Source organism: Syngnathoides biaculeatus, chromosome 13 (genome assembly GCF_019802595.1).
Source record: "Syngnathoides biaculeatus isolate LvHL_M chromosome 13, ASM1980259v1, whole genome shotgun sequence".
NCBI classification, from domain to species: Eukaryota; Metazoa; Chordata; class Actinopteri; order Syngnathiformes; family Syngnathidae; genus Syngnathoides; species Syngnathoides biaculeatus.
This window is the reverse complement of record NC_084652.1, coordinates 10722986-10742692: the sequence shown is the minus strand read 5'-3', so window position 1 is coordinate 10742692 and position 19707 is coordinate 10722986. Positions and strand designations below refer to the sequence as shown.

At 41.5% G+C, this 19707-nt stretch overlaps 1 protein-coding gene and 1 long non-coding RNA gene across 4 annotated transcripts in view; both read left to right on the top strand.

The window, feature by feature from the left end:
* The window catches only part of LOC133510610 (uncharacterized), a 38198-nt gene extending 32832 nt beyond the window's left edge, over positions 1 to 5366 (top strand). For both annotated transcript variants that reach the window (XR_009797653.1, XR_009797654.1), the window contains 2 exons: positions 2512 to 2574; positions 3472 to 5366. This is a non-coding gene — a long non-coding RNA (uncharacterized LOC133510610). The remainder of the gene's footprint in view (positions 1 to 2511; positions 2575 to 3471) is intronic.
* A 2110-nt stretch (positions 5367 to 7476) lies between these two features.
* capn10 (calpain 10) lies at positions 7477 to 17147 on the top strand. Of its 2 annotated transcripts, none has more exons than XM_061840053.1 (13): positions 7477 to 7737; positions 8098 to 8319; positions 9693 to 9824; positions 9887 to 10083; positions 11938 to 12170; positions 12247 to 12385; positions 12994 to 13160; positions 14163 to 14404; positions 14473 to 14675; positions 14907 to 15159; positions 15228 to 15418; positions 16268 to 16313; positions 16732 to 17147. In XM_061840053.1, exons 2-13 carry the CDS (start codon positions 8176 to 8178, stop codon positions 16771 to 16773), a joined length of 1989 nt encoding a protein of 662 aa, XP_061696037.1. In that variant the 5' UTR covers positions 7477 to 7737; positions 8098 to 8175; the 3' UTR covers positions 16774 to 17147. The 2 variants fall into 2 exon arrangements, with proteins under 2 accessions (XP_061696037.1, XP_061696036.1); XM_061840052.1 differs by having other exon boundaries at positions 12244 to 12385.
* The last annotated feature ends 2560 nt before the right edge of the window (positions 17148 to 19707 follow it).

Genomic DNA, 19707 nt, shown 5'->3' with positions numbered 1-19707 from the left:
TTAAATTTTATTGTAGTTGACCATCTATTAAATAAAATAAATAGACACATGCTAATTAACTAATGTATTTATTTATTTGCAACAAATAAACCAACCAGTTATTTGGAAAGATAATTAATAAAAAAATAAACTATAAAAAAAATTAATATAAAAATGAGAATTTTGTACCGTTGATTAGAATTAACCAATTTTAGGGAAAAACAGGACATCAATGCAGACCCCTAAAAATGTCCTTAGAGGCCCCGTAAATTTTTTGGTTGTGTAAAAGCAAATCAAATAATCTTTTTATTATGTAAAGCCCTACCCCACTCACACACACACACCAACCCACTCCGACCCCAGAAAAGCAGAAGAAAACGGATGGATGGATGGACCTCAAGATGGCCAGCCTTATTGCCGACATGAGCTAGTGTAAGAGTCTCAGCACGAAATAGTAGCGGGAACACTTTGTGAGAACCAAGTGACCTGTCATCAGCCAACTCAGCACATGGCTGCCATTTTCCCAACAAAACAGCACCCCTCTTATCGTACCCCTCGGAGCATCGGCACATTCCTCTTCTGAATGTAGGTCAGGATACAGATGTGACGAAGACACATCCCTCTTGCTCAGCAATGAGCTCCTTGCGGGACTTTTGATGCCACAGCTCGAGACGACATCTTCCAGCTCTACCGACGCCTTTATCTTTAAAGCGCTCAAAGAAATTGTCAACTCGGGGATTTTCACACAGTTGGCATTGCACCAAACGTTCTCGGGCAGATCCACTAACGTGCAGTACCCAACTTCTCCATTAGCATCAACATGTTCGACAGCCTCTCAAGACTGGAGACACGAAAGATTCATTTTCCAGTCCCGGACAATCCCTGAAATTATTTCTAAGGGACAAAGTCCTAGGGGCTCTTTGGGAAGCTAATAAAAAGGCACTGCAGGGCTGAACAAAATGGGGTTTGAATGTTTTCTTAAATTAAGTTGGGAGAACAAAATTCACCTCAACAATTTGATCACAATGATTGGTGAGGAAACAAAAGGTATCAAAGGACCACCATAAAACAATATGAAGGTGTTCTCTGCCAAGTCCCACTAAAAGCTAATCCAGCGTCGACGTACTTCCAACAACAAAATTCCACAAATAAATGTGAAGTCATTTTTGATTTCATGTGCTGGACTTGGACATGCCATTATTATGCAGCTATTATGCCACTTTTCAACATTTCATGGAAAACTGGTGATAGTTTTTGCAGGATCCTGCTAACACACATACCGGACAAAAGGGGAAAACAACATGTCTCCCCTTTGTGCTTTTGTGCTTGGCGGAGGTAATGAGAACCTTGTTTTATCCGGGAGGCGGTTAGTGCTTACACTAATGATTTATTTATTATAAATGTAGCTTCCTGTAGGCTAATGTATTTCTTTCTCGTATTAACAAAGGGATGGAGTGTGCACAATCAGTAACTCAAAGAGCCAATTGTTTCCCCTTTATGTCTTTCTGAATTATAGCAGCAATAACGGGATGCATTTCTCATCCGCGGGGCGGAGAGCGTGTTGGCGCGACGGGCTGACATTTGCCTGCCGCCCCGGCGCAGTAATGGATTCAGTCGACCCTTCTCCTCATTGACATCAGCAACCTAAACTGATAAAAAAAAAAAAAAAAGGGGTGGGGGGGTAACAAATGTGCATAGATACGCGTTGGGCACCCTGACGTCAGCCCCGGCCGGCGCGGCGCGGCGCGACGGGGTGACACTGCGGATGGTTGTTCCCCTCGGTGACAATAGGAGCTCTCAGCGGATGAAAAGACAGCCGGCACAGCAGGACATGGGAGCATTGTTCCCCCAGTTTAGATGTCCATAAGAAACATGACTGCCTCTAATATTATTCTGACCAATGTCGCTCCTGATGCTGTTTATTACAATAGAATGTGTATGTTTCAGAATTTCTGATGAAAATGTCAATGACGGGGGTGATTATTGATCATTTCCATCTTTCATCCACACGACAATGACAATTGCTCATATGAATAACTTTGCCAAATGTAATTTTTTTTTTTTTTTAATGCTTCATTGTTTCAATGGGATGTGAGAATTTCTCACTTTCTTTAAATGGTCAGAGCTCCTATTTTCATGCCAGATTAATGCAGCTCAGGAAGTCTTCCCATAAACCGTGCACGGATGTGGTTCAACTTCCCGCAGCTGATGTCAAGACGTTCCACGTGGCAAGGATTCTCGACCACTGATGAATCATTTGCAATGCCCATTTCTCGTTTGAGGCAAAGAAATGATTTTGCTAAGAGTAAAACTGGACCTTTTTTTCCACTCTTTTCCCCACACATTACCTAAACACCTGGGGAAAAAACAAACATGCAGGCACGGGGAGCACATGCAAACTCAAACAAAATGGCCGCAGCCGAGATCTGAAGTTGTGACCTCAACCTGTTGTATGATGAGTTTGAAACACATTGTTGTTACAAATCAGGGTAAAAAGAAACTTCTCTCCTGTGTTTTGTTTTTTTTTTTTAGGTGTCAACCAGTTTTTCACTGAAGAAGAAGACTTCAAAGAGATCTGATCCGAGTGGTAACATGGTAATCATCCAATACAGTGAACCCCCTTTTATTGTAGAGATATGTTCCACAGTTACCTGCAATAAGTAAAAATTTGTGACACAGAAGGACCATATGAAAATGTTCTTATGTAGCTAAGGGCTAACTGAAATTAGCATAGATTGACTGCTACTTTATCAGACATAGAGGAGCAACACATACAAGCAGAGCATACAACAATCTTCAGAGGGATATATTCTCAAAAACTATTTCTGGAATTTATCAATGCCGCTTGCCTTGTTGCGGCATAAGGTGCTACGGCACTGAATGCGTCCAACTAAATTCAGACTAGACCGTACAGGATACAGTAAAATTCTGAAAAATGTGCAAGATAGCGGGGGGAACATTCATGGAATAAAGCACCTCAGTTTATATTCCAGATTAAGCACACGTGAGTCATAAACCGCTCCTCCTCTGCGGTCTGAGCCACATCCTGTTCAGCGCCCGCCATCCCGCTTGCCTCGGAGAACATTCAACGCTGTCGGTGAGTTTGGTATATGGATCGCATAGAAACCATCGACCGTTGACTGTGCCCCGAGGTTCGCCCCGACAACGTCGGCCAAGACTGAAGAATGCCCCCCGGCCGTGGCGGTCGGGCGAGTGGGCGCGTGCAAAATCCCGGGCCACGCACCCCCCCCCCCCCCCCCCGCACACACACAAAAGTGACACTGTGGTTCTGACCCAAAAGGTCACAATCAACATTCATTGCTGTCGCTGGGTTGGACTGTGTAGAAAAGCTCACTGAACAATGAGTGCAACTGTGGCCCAGATCTGCCCTGACTCCAGTCTCGGCCAGTCAGGCCAAACGGATGCGAAAGGGAGTGATTTCTTTATTTATTTCCTTCTTGTTTTTCACTCCTATATTCTTCTGCCGGGGAGTCTCGGGGAGCAGGAGAGGGAACGACACAAATAGACTTCTGGCTGCTCGCTTGTCCTTATCCACCTCTCGTCTAATTGGCGGTTCTGTGTGCAGCAAGGGGGAAGGAAGCCGAGTGAATGTGTAATCATTCGGAGCCTCTTCTCCTTCAGATGTTGCATCCCTCTCTTTTTTGTTCGCCTAATTATACAGTGTGCTTGCTTAATTCCATGCTAACTGCCTGTCTTAGGTTGGCAGTAATGGACCAGAGGAACAAATAAACGCTAGAATTAGTCGAGTTTGGAAGATAGTCTTTCCGGTGCAGCTTTTAGCAGGGTTGCTTTGGACTTTGCAATTGAGGATGTCCTATTGTGCGTGTACTTGACTTTCGTAACATGCTCTCTGTGGTTTCCTGTGTGTGTGTGTGTGTGTGTGTGTGCGTCCGAACCAGGAGTTTCCAAACATGTTAAGCTCAATACCCAAATTACAAAGTATACACATTATCGCATCGTTTCTGTGTGTGTAGTATATATATGTCGATGTTTTGCCGGTAAAAAAAGAGTTTGGGGTCACCCAGGCGATTTCATGTTTTCCGTGGAAACACACTGTTGTATACACACGACACCTCAAAAAGCTGGGGTCACTCAGAAATGTCTTTTAAAGAAAAAGAAATGCACCACTCTATATAGAAGCCTCAACTCCAGTGTAGTTCAACAAGTAAAAACAGAATGCAGTTGTTTGAAAATTCCATTCCATTCTCTACAACGACAAAATAATGTACAAACTAATAAACGTTTTTTTTTCCTTTGCTAACACCTACACAATTGTCTTTCTGAAATAAGGACTTCCCTGTGACGATGGTGCTTGGATGGCAGCATATGTTGCTCCAAAACCTCTATGTGCATTTAAGTATTAATGGTGCCTTACCAGATGTGCAATTCACCCATGTCGTGGGCACGTACACACACACACACACACAAACACAAATCATGGACACACGCACATGATTTATGCACACACATAATTAAATCAAAAGCCGTTATTGTCATTACATGACTGCATACAATAAGATAATGAGCGCTACACCACAAGGTGCTTAAAACTTTATAAATACAATAGACTAAAAGGTATTAGATGTGAGATACAATAAAGAAAGAAATAATGCTTTTGTGAATGAAGATAATTTTGTATACTAGAGCACAGGTGTCAAATTCAAGGCCCAGGGGCCAGATTCGGCCCACCACATCGTTTTATGTGGCCCGCAGAGCCAAATCTACAGTGTCAATTTACACGGTTCTTGCAAAATCTGCACCAAAATTTCAAATAGGCATTATCATAAATGATGAAGTTGAGATATTACAAGCATTTTTGTGTTACTAGTTGAAAAACACATTGCCCTTCATTTCTGATTCCAAAAGTAGTTCATAAATTGATAATGTGAATATGATGAGACGATTAAATATTTTTATTGTGTCACAGTCACAACGGCCCTCTGAGGGAAGCCGTAACTGCAATGTTGCCCGTGAGAAAAATGAGTTTGACACCCCTTTACTAGAGTATATACACATTCACAGAACAGTGTGCTCTCACTGAAAACGTGAATTCTCTGGATGAGCCGAAACTTTTTTACCTGAAACTTTTTGTATGCTTTGTATTGCAGTAACATTGGCCGTATGCTACACGAAACTAACAAGGACGTAGACAAGAACAGACATGAGCTATAACACACAGTTAATGTTGCTTGATGAGTAACGACCTAGCTTACAGCATTTTACTCCCTTCTCCCATAAAAGTCAACCTGTGACCCATTTTTGGGCCTTGATCCAAAGTTTGAGTAACCCTCCTTTCATTGAGTTTCATTCAGCAGTCATCCCATGTAGTGTCTTCGTTCTTTCAAAATAAAGTCACACCTACAACAGTGGTATTCGTTCTGAGTATTTTTATTTGTACTTGACTTTTATAATGGTATGTGGACACCCCCCCCCCCCCTTTCATCAAGTGACCCATAAAGTCCACCGTCCTCTCTCGCAAGTCGTTCTGTATTATTCATCAAAAAGCACTCTGTGCACTGGTGCAGAAGAGTGGAGGTGATGTAACCATGGCTACGAGCGTGCCTACAGACTGTCATTTGGGACGGATTCATGCGACAGGCGAAAAACGTTTGCGCAGCTTTGATGGCAATGCCGGCAGCACGAAACCAGGACGGCCACGATGACGATGACGGTATGATTCGGCATTTGCAACACCATCAGACAAATCAGTTTAAACATTTTCTAGCTCTCGTCTCAGGTAATGAATGGTAAAGGGGAAACAAAACTCCGCGTTAGAGCCAATACTGTAGTAATATAATATAATTCATATGCGCGGATTCCAATTGAAAGAGGTGTCTTGTCTGCTTCTCTATCGCCATCTAGTATTGACTTTGCACAAGTGCAACGAGAAGCATGAGGTGAGGTCATTCAAGGTTTTGACAATTTCCGAGCACTTTACCAATTTCCACTCAGGCAAAGAACATATTGCATTATAAAACTCTCAAGCGGGCAAAATCTTCATCGTCATCATTGTTGAAGACTTTTTAAGATCGGTTTTTAGGGCGTTTAGGACAGTGAACCATAGCCACTAACATACAGTATTTCCAAATATTTGTAATGGTCAAAACACATTAAAATATGTAGCCCATGTCCATGACAAAAAACAATAATAATAAAGGGACATCATGAAATGCTGAAATACATAAGCAAATTAGACATCATATATAATTCACTGAGTAAAATGCCCAAATTAAAATCAATCACATTCACTGCCACTGATCGCTTTAACATGGAAGGCTACCAGTGAATGTGTTTTCATTCTACTGCTATCAGAACTTCTAATAAATATTACATACTATACTATATTTACATATAGTATGATGTAAGTTTGGAAAAACTATTACAGCTATTCAAGGTAAATTGTTGGCCTCACAGTTCTAAGGTCCGGGTTCAATCCCCCTGTGTGAAGTTTGCATGTTCTCCCCCCTCCGTGGGTTTTCTCCGGCCACTCTGGTTTCCTCCCACATTACAAAAATAATGCAACATTAATTGGACACTCTAAATTGCCCCTATAAGTGTGATTGTGAGTGTGGCTGTTTGTCTCGATGTGCCCTGCGATTGGCTGGAAACCACTTCAGGGTGTACCCTGCCTCCTGCCCGTTGACAATGGGGATGGGCTCCAGCACTCCCCACGACCGTTATGAGGATAAGCGGCAAAGAGATTGGATGGGTAGATGGATGGATAACATCTATTCAATTGCAGGACATAAAGAAAAATACCGTAGATTAGGTCTGTTATTTGAGAATTTCAAAACAATAAATAATTGATAGTACAATAAAGACATTTGTACTACAATTAAGTACATTTTCAGGTATCTGTAATTCAGTATTTATTTTTCTGCCAACGTGTTTTTTGAAAACAGACGTGTACTTTCCTTTACTTGTCAAAATAGACTTACTTTTTCAACCACCATTGATGATGACAGCTAGAACGGGGGGAAAAAGACTGATAAAGAAAGGTACAGTCTGGAATTGAATGAGATATTTGAGGTTTATGAGGCAGAAAATAGGGATAGCAGCGACATGGTGGAACGTGAATCATGACGCATTAGGTCTGAGCGATTTCATTGTGAGTGGACTTTTGTCTTGTGCCAGTTAAAAAAAAAAAAAGCACCAGCTTCTGGCGTTCAAAAAAAAATCTCCAATCTTGAAAAATTAACACATACAGGTGAAATATTTTGTTCGGTTATCATTAGCTTATGGTGAACCATTTTGTGGCTAGTTCTTGGTCTAAAATAAAAAAAAAACGTAACGGGATTTGTGTCAAGTTATCAAACTGGATATCGTTTTTAATCAATATAGTAAATTCATTTAACGTTTTCACTCTTGTACTCTTACACAAAAAGTCAAATTTCGACGCTTTTAGAAGTCAGTAAAAACTGGGGGTGAATAACAATGTTGAACACTGCCCAAACAGTAGGCGGCAGCAGTGTTGAACTGCACAAGAAAAAAAATACTGAATTGTCCGACCGGAAGTGGCCTTATTTACATAGTTTTTGTTCACACTGGGTGATACAACACGGCTCCGTTTTAATAATAAAGGACGTACCAGACATTTGGTGTACACCCGTGAATAACAGCAACTCCGAAATCGAAACAAGATGGGCTCACGTGAAGAACCTGCATCATCTCCAACGTACAGGCTAACGCTAGCTCGCCTCTATGATACGACGACAAGGGGAAAGATGCTTGAAGCAGGTGAGTGGGAAAACCACACGATTTGTTTTGAGCCAAACGTATTTGATCCCGACAATTTCAATCTTTTTTACACTGTTTAAATTATATCACTGGTGTCCTTCGTTTACGACTGCATTTCGTTTCTATGACTTCGACGTAACAAGAATGTGTCCGTAAGTGGGAACGCACAGTAGTCTGTCATTAACCAACGCGTATCTAAAAAGTTATAATTACAGCACCAACACGTTGGCCTGTGTAATGTAAAATATCAAAATGTAAAATATATATATATATTTTGGCTCAATGAAGGATGGGAAACACTGATCTGAGGAATATATTTGCATGGCGGGGATTGTAATTTGTTTGTTTATTCTCCTCAAGTACAAGTGAAACAGCCATGAAAACGGTGATGGCGTTCACAGCTGTCTGAGAGTACACAGCAACCGGCACATTGGATTCATGAAGGCAGGCGAAATGACGGAGTGCGCCAGTGGGGTTCTCTTTGAGGACTGGGAGTTCCCCTCAGATGACTCTTCTCTGTTCTGCGACAACTCCACGCCCATCTCCAGGCTACAGGGCCACATCACCTGGCTGCGCCCACAGGTCAGACCCAATCCAAGAAGCCCAGGGCAGTTGGAAACTTCTTCTTCTTTTCCTTTCGGCTTATCCTGTTAGGGGTCGCCGCAGCGTGTCATCTTTTTCCATCTAAGCCTATCTCCTGCATCTTCTTCTCCAACACCCACTGTCCTCATGTCCTCCCTCACAAGATCCATCAACCTTTTTTTTGGTCTTCCTCTCGCTCTTTTGTCTGGCAGCTCCATCCTCAGCACCCTTCTACCAATATACTCACTCTCTTGTCTCTGAACATGTCCAAACTCCTGGGAATTTTCCTCACTGTTTGTGTTGGTGACATTTTTTCTTTTTAAATTGCTGTGATATACTTCTAATCCAATCAAACATATCAGGGCCACACTAACTCAAATTTACAATTAATGTAATGTTAAAGGAATTTTTAAAAAATCTAAAATAACTTTGGAAATAAGCAAATAAAGTCCTTAATCATGAGGAAAAAAATATCTTTTTATTGATATTATGAAAAAAAAATGTCCTGTTCAATGAAAAAGTTGTAAATTAAAAGAATAAAAGGAAATATTTTCAGAATCTGTATCAAGTCAGAATTTGACAAGATCCTCAATAGGTCCCCAGTTCAAGGCCACCTGGAAACAACTTTGTTTTCTTCTGTCTAATCTTATAAAGGATCATCAGGCTCAATGTCTCCAAATACCTGTATGCACATTATTGCCGATGATTTGCCAGGACTCTTTAAAGACTGAAGCATCGCAGCAGTGTCCATTTTGTTATGGACATTTGCTTCACATGTGCAAGGTCTCAAGTTTAAAACTGGGTGGATAGAGTACAGATTACCTTTTTTGCTTGCCTTGAAAAGGTGGGTGAATAAGAGAAAAACCTCCTGCCCGCATGACAGGCTAAAATACTGCTCACTATAATAATGAGGACTGGATTCCATTTCATAAGCCCGAAACCCTGTCCACGGAAGTTCCCTGGTGCGAGACAGAGTTGAAACTGCCTTTTTTTTCTTCTCCGTCTTCCTTATCAATCTGTGAGCTGTTGTATGTGGTTTGCCTGGCCTGTTAAAATTTTGATGTGTTGCAGATGTTTCTGTAGAGTCGTGGTTTTAACATTCCCCTCGCGTTCAAAAGCTCCCTGCTTCCAGGCCGAATGGGGGGAAAAAAAGGCTTTTTGACGTTTTTATGCATGGCATGAAAAACGGCTCCATGAAAAGGTTGAAGCTTTGCCCTGCCCAGCTCTATCATTAACGTTTTAAACGTTTTCCATCATTTATTCACACTTACCGCCAGAAAGACTGTACCACAAAGAGGGTTCTTCTACCACACTTTGTTAATTACTGGATTATATCATTGCAGTTATTCTCATCTTTTCTTGTGTGTGTGCAGGAGATCTGCCAGTCACCAGTTGTCATCCCTGACAACATCCACCATAGTCATGTTAAACAAGGGTTGCTAGGAGACTGTTGGTTTTTATGTGCATGCTCAATGTTGCTCAAGAAAAAACATCTTCTAGACAAGGTAGGAAATATTGTTATAGCATTAAGTCTTTCTTTGTCTTGCTTACTCTTTCATTTTTGTAGGTTTTTCCACCGCACCAGCCCATGTGGGGTGACAGCAAGTACAGAGGCTCCTTTCACTTTCACTTTTGGGTGAAGGGAGACTGGACAGAGGTGACCATCGATGACCGCCTGCCTTGTATTGATTCAGTTCTCTGCTTCTCACACTGCCACTCGCCCTCTGCCTTCTGGGTAGCTCTGCTGGAAAAGGCATATGCCAAGTAAGTAGAGTATCCAGTTTTTGGATAAGAACATTTTGGTCACAGTTAAATACATTAGTACCTCGGTTTTCGAACGTCTCTGTTTTCGTACAAATCGGTTTTCAAATGAAAATTTCGATATTTTTTTGCTTTGGTTTTCAAATGAAAATCAGGATTCGAACGCTGACCCACGACGATTTGTGATTCTGTTTTCAAACGCACCCACAAAAAAAACGGAAACGACGTAACGAGCGCGACTGAGTGCGATGCAACCAATTGACCCACACACTCGTCTGCACGCTGACGTATCCCGGTAGTGACTTTTTTTCTCCCAATTGACCCCTCCGTACAGGGCACTTAACCACGCCTCCTGAAGTGACGTCACGCCACGTGCGCTGACGTAAGACAATTCGTAAAAAATGGCAAATACAATACAATACGATACATTCTGAACTGAGAGAGACGCCATGCTTCTGATTTCATTCAATCATTCACACTTAGCAATGTTATACTAGCGGAGAACGTCTCATTCATTTATACGAGACGTGTATTAAAAATAAAATTTAGGGCATATCTTCGTGCAAACACAGTCTGGTTAAGCTTCGGCCGCGAGCCAGCAAGAAACTGACACGTTTGTGCAGTCCGATCATCGCTAAATATCGCTCAACAAAGAATAAGTGTGTCAATCGTTCACACATAGCGGTGTTATGCTAGCGGAGAACGTCTCATTCATTTATATGAGACATGTATTGAAAATCAAATATAGGGCATACCTTCGTGCAAAAATATCTGTTCCGGTTGATATTAGATGGATTTAGTTGATGATGCGGTCTTCCACAAAGTTTGATCCATCGAAGGCATTTGTCGTACTGGTCTTCGGTTTTGGAAAGGGTACGAATCGAACTCCACCAACTAGCCTTTCAGGATACCTGTCGTCACTATTACAAAGTCCGTGACTACACCTCTTAACCATATTTTTTGTTAAATAAGTCAAATACGCGATAAAACGCTAACTAAACCTATACTGGACCATGCAATGTTGTCTGAGAAAATGGCGGGAGCAAAAACGGGCTTTGGTTTATGCAGATCTCTGGCCTCTGATTGGTCAGTGACGCGGATTGCGCAATATCCACAGAGGATCATGGCTCCAAAGAAGGCAAGTGATGCATAAAACTGTTGACTTGGAATACGAATCTGGTGTGCGTGTTTCTGAGCTATCGAAGAAGTATGGCATGTTAGGTATTTTCTGTGGAAATAAAAAACTATTTGTCTGGCCTCCCCCCATTATTGCTTGTTTTAAAGTTATTCTGCAATTTTGTTCATTAAAAAAAAAAAAAAAAAAAAGGTTTACAAGGCTGGGGGCCGAGTCGCTACAGATACAGCAATGCACTCCCATACTAGCATATTCTACTACTAAAGCATACATTTTAAGCAAAAAAAATACATTTCTTAAATGATTTAATTATATAAAGCATTTAAACTATACATGTATTTCTACTATGCAGTTTATTATCAGGAAAAGCTAAAAAAAAAAAAAAAAAAAGAAAACGCTTTAAAAAAAACTTTTTTTGTTTTAGCTTTGGAACGCATTATTTCATTTTCCATTCACTATAATGGGAAAACGCGCTTCGGTTTTTGAACGTTTTGGTTTTCCAACCGGCCTTCTGGAACGGATTGTGTTCGAGAACCGAGGCATTACTGTACATCTTTTTCGACCTTTCATCCACATCCAAACTGTTTTATGGTGCAGGACATGTGAATGTTAATATTAATAACGTAACCCGAATCATTTTCTTTTTAGTCATATCCTCATCCTTCTTCTGGATATGGCATCACATGTTGTAAACTCGTTTCTACCTCCTCTTTACTTTACAGACTTCACGGTTCATATGAGCGCCTTTGGGCGGGGCAGGTGTCCGAGGCCTTAGTGGACCTGACTGGGGGTCTTGCAGAGTGCTGGAGTTTGTCTCACGTAAGTTCTGAAGATGAACAGCACACACCAGAGGAGAACTACAATCAGGCCAGGAGAAGAAAACTGGACCTTAACCTCATATATCCACTGAGAGCCACTTGTTCACTCAGTTGCTCTACCCAAAGCATCCCGGGAGGTGTGTTTTGTTTTGTAGCTGTTAAGCAAATTTTCATGCTGTCATCTGATCTTCATTTTTTATTTCATGTTAGGAGACAGCGAACTGGGTCAGCATCATGCCATGGCTGTGATGGAATGGCTGGATGTGAAGACGGTAGCAGGAAGCAGAGTGCAGCTATTCAGGATCAGAAACCCCTGGGGGAGGTGCTGCTGGAGTGGAGCCTGGACAGAGGGGTGAGACTGTCATGATATTGATCACACTTAAATGTGTCATCCCTTCCAAAACGTTAAGCTTTTGTCTCATCAGTCCACACATTATTTCTCCCAAATTTATAAGCATCTGCAAGACGTTTCCTGGCAAACATGACACGAGCCTCTGTGTTCTTTTTAGTCAGCAGTGGTTTTCGCTTTGGGATCCTTCCATGGATGAATGTCATTAAATTTAGAGTTACTGCAGATGTTTTTAAATGGACAGCAGGTCAGCAACACTAGCTGATGTGTTGTTCTTTTTCAGGCCACACAAGTAGTTGTACCTTAATCAGTGAGGCATCGAGTTGTGCGCGTTCCATTTTACCGAACTACTTCGAGACCATCAAAAGAATTCTTAATGGTCAATTAATCAGCCCTTCTCTATCACATGCAAGTTGCCATTAAATTATTATTTTTTTAAATATCGGCTCTCATATTGACTCTCATTAAATGCTTAAGTGAGTCAAAGAAAGGTTATGTCAGTTAACAAGAACCTGGAACGTTTGCGTCTGACAATCTAATATGCTTGATGGTTTTATACACGGTTCGCTTGAGGTCAGCTCATTTTCTCCGTCTTCCTTCTCCTCGTCCAGTGGCGCTGGATGGCGTTCGCTGGATTCGGCCGATGCTTCGGATATCCAAGCGAGGGCGGCACAAGGCGACTTCTGGTTGAATGAGACTGAATTCCTGTCCCAGTTTGATGATGTCACAGTAGGCTACCCGATCAGCGAGGAGGGACACCTACGAAATATCTACACGGGTAATTCTCTCGGCGAGTACAATATTTCACAATTGTACTTACAGTGGTACCTTGAGTGCAGAAGTTTTGTTGTGAGTCAAAATGTACAGTAAGTACGGTGGAGGAGTGGCTATGGACAGGGACAAACGGCAAATAGTGAAAGTTTGCGGATAATTGCCGGGAATTATAATTGCATTCATTTATTTATTTTTAACCCAAGAAATTCTTGAATAAGCATGAATAAACCGCCAATGTTGTCAGGATTAAGAAGAAAATAACAAAAGAAACAAAATTTAAAACAAATCTGTAAATAGATAAATCTGCAGGGGTCCACTGTTCAATAATTATTATTTCTATTCTTTTCAGTTTTCACTTTTTTTTATTAATGTATTTATTTCCAAAACACTCCTATGTTTGTATTTTGTTCTTTGTTTAAAATGTTTTTTTTCTTTTAAAGTGTATGTCACCACCCAATGCACCTTTTTGGTAATATTATGCAGTTTTTTATTCAGAATTCAAATCTGAAATCCGTTATGAAGGAAACAATTTTAGTTTTCGGTTATCGACAACAAATGATTGCAAATTGCTTGATCCGCTGGAAAAACACGACAACACAGCAGAATTAGACAACTAGACGCAATGCGTCACTGAAGGTGACAACATGGCGATCATTGGCGTACATTGTGAGAACGACGATGAATTTTCTGATATTTCGAGTGATGGACACTATTCTGAAGGGTGCCACGAAGACGGTGAAGAATACGAGCTTCATAAAGGCAAAAAAAAATGGTGGCCAGCCGGAACAGATTAAAGACATTTCAACGGTGAAAATTCATTTAAATACTAGGAAATTGAGCTATGAGGTTCATCAAAAAAAAAATATAATTTTTTTTTAAATTGTATTTTGATTGATTTAAATACAAGGAAATTGAGCTATGAGCTTGATCGTGCAATTAATTAAGCTTGTAAATCAAGGTACCATTGTATTTCGCTCTTATGCGCGCTCAATGAAATCCCAAACAGGAAACCTGCTCCCTCACCGCCATCACCTCGCTGGACGCTGGGTAAAGGGCCTCTCCTCTGGCGGAAGTCGAAACAGCAGCACTTACAGCAGTAACCCAAAGTTCTGGCTTAAGATGTACGAGGCAGGTGAGGTTCTCATATCCTTGCTGCAACACAGGAAGTGGAGGCAATATGCAGACAGCCCCCCAGAGGATGACGTGAGGCGCCAGCACTACCAGGCCATCGCGTTACACATGTGGAAGGTTTGTGAAATCACACGTTTTCAAGTGCTGCGCATGTGGCTTTTAGCGATCACTTTTTCTCTCTTCAGGTGGAGAAGAAACGTTTTCATATGAGTCGTACTTTGAACAAACCGCCATGTGCTTCTACTCACTGCCACGCCCACCAGAGAGAGGTGGTGCTTCCCGGGCAGCTGGAGCCCGGACACTACCTTGTGATCCCCAGCATCTACCAGCCAGGATCAGAGGCCCGCTTCCTCATTCGGGTCTTCTCTTCCTCTTCCTCTTCCCTCAGGTATGAATAGTGCTGATGCTAACTGCTTGGTGGAGATTGGGCTGACAGTCATATTTATCAGATTTGTTTACCGAGAATTCCTATCTCAATCTTAATGTTGCTGTGCCTACAATCCAGAATGAGTTTGTAGGAGACCTCATGTTATTAAAAAAAAAAAATACGGACTAGTGTGCTAATAATAATTTATTCTGGTCCTGTTGACTTGATCTGTCATGAAACATGTCCTCTTAGTGCCCTGTCAAGCCCAGCACCTATCCTGCCGTTAACTTCAGACGGAGAGTGGGAGACCACTCGCTTCCGGGGCTCGTGGGTGGAAGGAAGCTCTGCAGGAGGAAGCAGGAACTTCCCGACCCACGGGCAGAACCCACGCTTCCCTTTTACGGTTTGCGAAGAGCCGGTTACGGCAGGTCACGACATCAAGGTCACCCTGCGCCAGAGCCGTGCTGACACCGATCTCCTCCCCATTGGCTTCCATATTTATAAGGTGACTGGACCACAATCCATTGAATAATCTCAAATCGTTGTTTTAATCAGATGTGGATGGCTTTCTAGATACCAGCCGGAGACCAATGTCATTCCATCCCTAGTGAGGACCCCGTTGCCAGTTGTCTTCCCCACTGCCACACTCAGGATGTCAGCTTGTCGTGCTCTCTTCCATGTGGAGCTTACCTTGTCGTACCATCCACATACGAGCCCGACTGCGTAGCAGAATTCACCATCAGCCTTGCTCGGAGAATAAACAGGTTAGCTTTGATCCCTAGCTTTTCCAAGTATTTGGACCACAATTTACGAGTGACCCAAATCATGTGCTAATTCAGGTGGCAATAAACGTTGGAACACAACAGGCCAAGTGCTTGCCTCAAGTTGTGTGTAAATATTTAAATCGATACATTGATATAATAAATTAATCATTACACCAGTCGTCTGTATGTGTTATCCTGCTACCTTGTGGACAAGGTGCAGACCTGCAATACGTGTACAGTAACACAAGAATCATCACGAAGTCACCATGAAATCATGATGTACTCACTGTTAAATTATTTACATTCTATTTAATTATTTTATGACTGTATATTTTTAGGTGGAATGGTGGATCAGCTGGTAAAAGCGTTGCCCTCACAGTTCTGAGGTCCCGGGTTCGATCCCGGACCCGCCTGTGTGGAGTTTGCATGTTCTCACCCGTGCCTGCGTGGGTTTCCTCCCACATCTCAAAAACATTAATTGGACACTCTAAATAGCCCCTAGGTGCGATTGTGAGTATAGCTGTTTGTCTCGATGTGCCCTGCGATTGGCTGGCAACCAGTTCAGGGTGTACTCCGCTTCCTGCCTGTTGACAACCGGGATAGGCTCCAGCACTCCCCACGACCCTCGCGGCAAAAGAAAATGGATGGATAGATGTATATTTTTATTGCAGCAATTTTTCGTATTCAAAATTTTTGTTTGTTTTTTTTGGAGGCTAAAATGGATTAATGGCGTTCCTTTAATTTCAGTGAGGAAAGATTATTTGAGGTAAAAGTGCGGTCACAGAATGAATTGAACTTGTAAGCCAAGGCACCAGTGGATTTGTGAGAGTGACTATTTTTCTCCTTCAGGAGGGTTGTGAGAAGCCAAGAAACGCTGGGAAGAGCCATTCAAGAGGTAACTAAATGACATAATTGAATAGTATAGTGGGGCACACAGATTTTTGCCTTAACATTTTTTTTTAAATTGAAATGAGAAAAAAGAAATCTTCGTTTTTGCTCTTTAGTGTGCTTTATACTGACCAATGCAGTGCACTCCACATGTACCCAGCTTCTCCCTTTTGACACATGTATTGTTCTACACCCCCCCACAATTTTTTTTAATGCCAAAGACTTTTGCTTGACTTCTTGATGAAAGTTAGACTAATTACAAAATAGGTTTGACTGAAAAAAATGCCAATAGCTGAATTTGTGAATAGAAAACTGTCTAGGTGGGGGTTCAAATGTATTTATTTTGGGCACTGTTAGTGTTTTTTTCCACGGTCAGAAGATGGCAGCAGTGAATAATGCATGTCTGTTGTGTGTGTGGGCGGCAGGTGTCTCACATCTCTATGATGCCGTCTTTGCTGCTTCAATGATGTTGGTGCTGCATGATGAAAGGATTCCCACTCTGCCATCCTCTCAGAGACTTGTGTGTGTGTGTCTGCACATGTACGGCTATGCATGTGCACCGTGACTTAGTGGGAATCTGTTTGTCGGGGGGGCTTCTCTTCATCCCGAAATTCTGAGGCTGAGGGCCGATGAACAGGAAGGCACTCATTGGCCATTAGGACATCAGAGGTTGTCGGTGGGCTGGGCTGCTAATGAACTATGACGGGACTGGCTGGTGTAAACAAACAGCCGCCATTGAAGAAAGCCGCCACCTCTGTTGCTCATTCAGTCACCGATGCGCCCGTGGTAGCGGAACAAAGGCTCCTCTCATGAGGTCCTCACAGAAACACCGCGGGCAAGGGGTGAGGGGGTGGTCTGCGACCGCCCGAGCCGACCAAACCTCAACGCGACACAACCGTGCCGCACCGACCCAAAGTTGTCTACCAATCCCTCGGTACCCCGCACACTCCTTACTCAGCGTCTGCTCTGTTCGGAATCACAAGTTATACCTGTACTATAACAGTACTCACAGACATCAATTCTTTATCCTCTTACTGCCGTATAGCACCCCTTGTTTTTTTGGTTTGTTTGCTTTTGTCATTACTGTATGTGTTTATGAAATACACTATTGTAGAGTTCTTTTTAAAAAAATCATTTCAATCTTTTGTTGTTTTTATTTATTTTGGGTGGTGGTGGAACAAATTAATGGCATTTCCATTCATTTCATTGGAGAAAGATGATTTGAGAGTTTGGAGTTTCAAGCGTGGTTGTGGAACAAAATTTAGATGTATATCAAAGGACAACTATTCTATTGTTTGACCCCAGACACTCCTTACTCACTGTATGCTCTGTTCAGAATCACAAGTTATACCTGTACTATAACAGTACTCACAGACAACAATTCTTTATTCTCTTACTGCCATTTTGAGCCCCCTGGTTTTTTTTTTTTTTTTTTTTTTGCTTTTGTCATTACTGTAAGTGTTTATGAAGTATAATATTGTAGAGTTCTTTTTAAAAAAATCATTTAAATCTTTGTTGTTGTTTTTTGGGTGACGGTGGAACAAATTAATGGCATATCCATTCATTTCAATGGAGTAAGATGTTTTGGGGGTTTTGACTTTCAAGCGTGGTTGTGGAACAAAATAAAGTTGTTTATCAACGGACAACTATTCTATTGTTTGACTGAGGAAGAATGAACTACATTATATCGTCCACGATATAAAAATCTCTACTTGGTGATTGGGGGGTAAGCGAATATGTGCACAATTCCAAATATGGACTTTGTCATTTCTGGGAGTTGACACCATGACTGTCTCGCACAGCAGGCCCTTAAAAGATGTCTGTACCTAAGCAGTCCTCTGCCTCCCTTTTCCGTCCCCCCTCGGACCACCGCTCTGACCCGAACAGAGCCTCCAAAATGGCAGTGAAAGCAGATGACGAGCAGCAGGATGCGAGGGATGAAACAAGCGGACGCGGCACATCAGAGGAGGTCGGCCCGTGTGAAGAGGGTGCCAATTGGTTTTGTGTGCGTTTGGCAGCGGGTTTGCCTCGTGCTCATCCACCATATCTGTCATTGAAAGGCCTGATGAGTGACTCCCTGCAAGACAGTGCTGAGCCAATGAATAGAAGAAGGTTTGTGTTGTGCTGTCCTTTTTATCTTTGATGTCCCCGTGGAGAATTAAACGTTCACAAGGAGTTGCATGTGTGTAACTTTGGCTTTCACTGCACAATTAACCCACAAGAACAGCATTACAGTTACAGAATTGAATGCTGCGTAACTGTTTAGCGAAAATAAATAAAAGTGTCGTACTTTAAGTACTTTTCATCAAGAGACAGGCAAACGAAGCCAAACTTGAAGCAAAATGCAACATTAAATCAGAAGACCAAGCACAAAAACACTAAATTGTGACAATATTGCACAAATATAAAAGTCACAATGGATGATAAGATTGGCTTAAATTGTCAATGAGTTGCAATTTCACTTAATTGATCTAAAAAGTATTTTTGTATTAAAGATGATGCCTTTGTCTGTCTTTTCTCTGCCGGCAGCATATCCTGATAGCCTGAAAAATTAAATGCTCTTCCATGATATGCCACAAGGTTTTAGGTGTCTTATCATGTGAATAAAACGTACTATATATACAAAGTATGCACAAAATAAATATTACAAAGTTTTAAACTACATTAATACAGTTTAAGTGGTAACATGACTGACGAATTCAATTCATTCCAAGATCATCAATCAATTTACTTGCGTTTCAAAATTTCGCCATAGAAATACATTAAAATGTCATTAATCTGTTCCCCCCCCAAAAAAAATTCTCAATGTGATCTAAACAATAAAAAACGGTGCAAAAAAAAAAAAAAGGAAATAGGTAATAAAATAGCATGTGTGTTGGATGTGTGCTCTGCTTGCGAGACTTCATTTTGTATTTGTGCGAATTCGGCTGTATCGCACGACCTCCGCCGAATGAAAGCTTGCAACTTAAAATTTATAAATTGGGGTGCTCCTTTTCATCAGAGGTATTCTGGTACAGATTCACCTATTTATTTTGTAATTTTGGAAAATTCGATTTTCACAGTCTCATAGTAAGTATGAGACTGCGACTCAAATCTCTAGAATTTTATGAGCAGGTGAGAGATGTTAGTACTTCCAAAATGTCCAAATTTCAGCAGTCTTCTGATGTGAAAGTAACACATGGCAATAACTGAAAGTATCAAAAATACGATTTCACTCACGAGACCACACCCTGAAAGGCCCACATTCAACACATTAATACAGGATGAATAGTTTATTTAAAATGTCTTTTGTGATCCTTTTATTCAATACAGTGTGTTTATTTTTAAATGTACCAAAAATGTTGTGACTGCTAAATAATCGGAACCAATATAAATCTAGTATAGTTTAAAGTTACCATTGT

Coding starts and splice junctions, on each gene's coding strand:
- capn10 (XM_061840052.1), top strand. CDS start 8,176: ATGAAGGCAGGCGAAATGACGGAGTGCGCCAGTGGGGTTCTCTTTGAG. Junction 10,084..11,937: donor CTGGAAAAGGCATATGCCAA/GTAAGTAGAGTA, acceptor TTTACTTTACAG/ACTTCACGGTTCATATGAGC. Junction 15,419..16,267: donor CTTGCTCGGAGAATAAACAG/GTTAGCTTTGAT, acceptor TTTCTCCTTCAG/GAGGGTTGTGAGAAGCCAAG.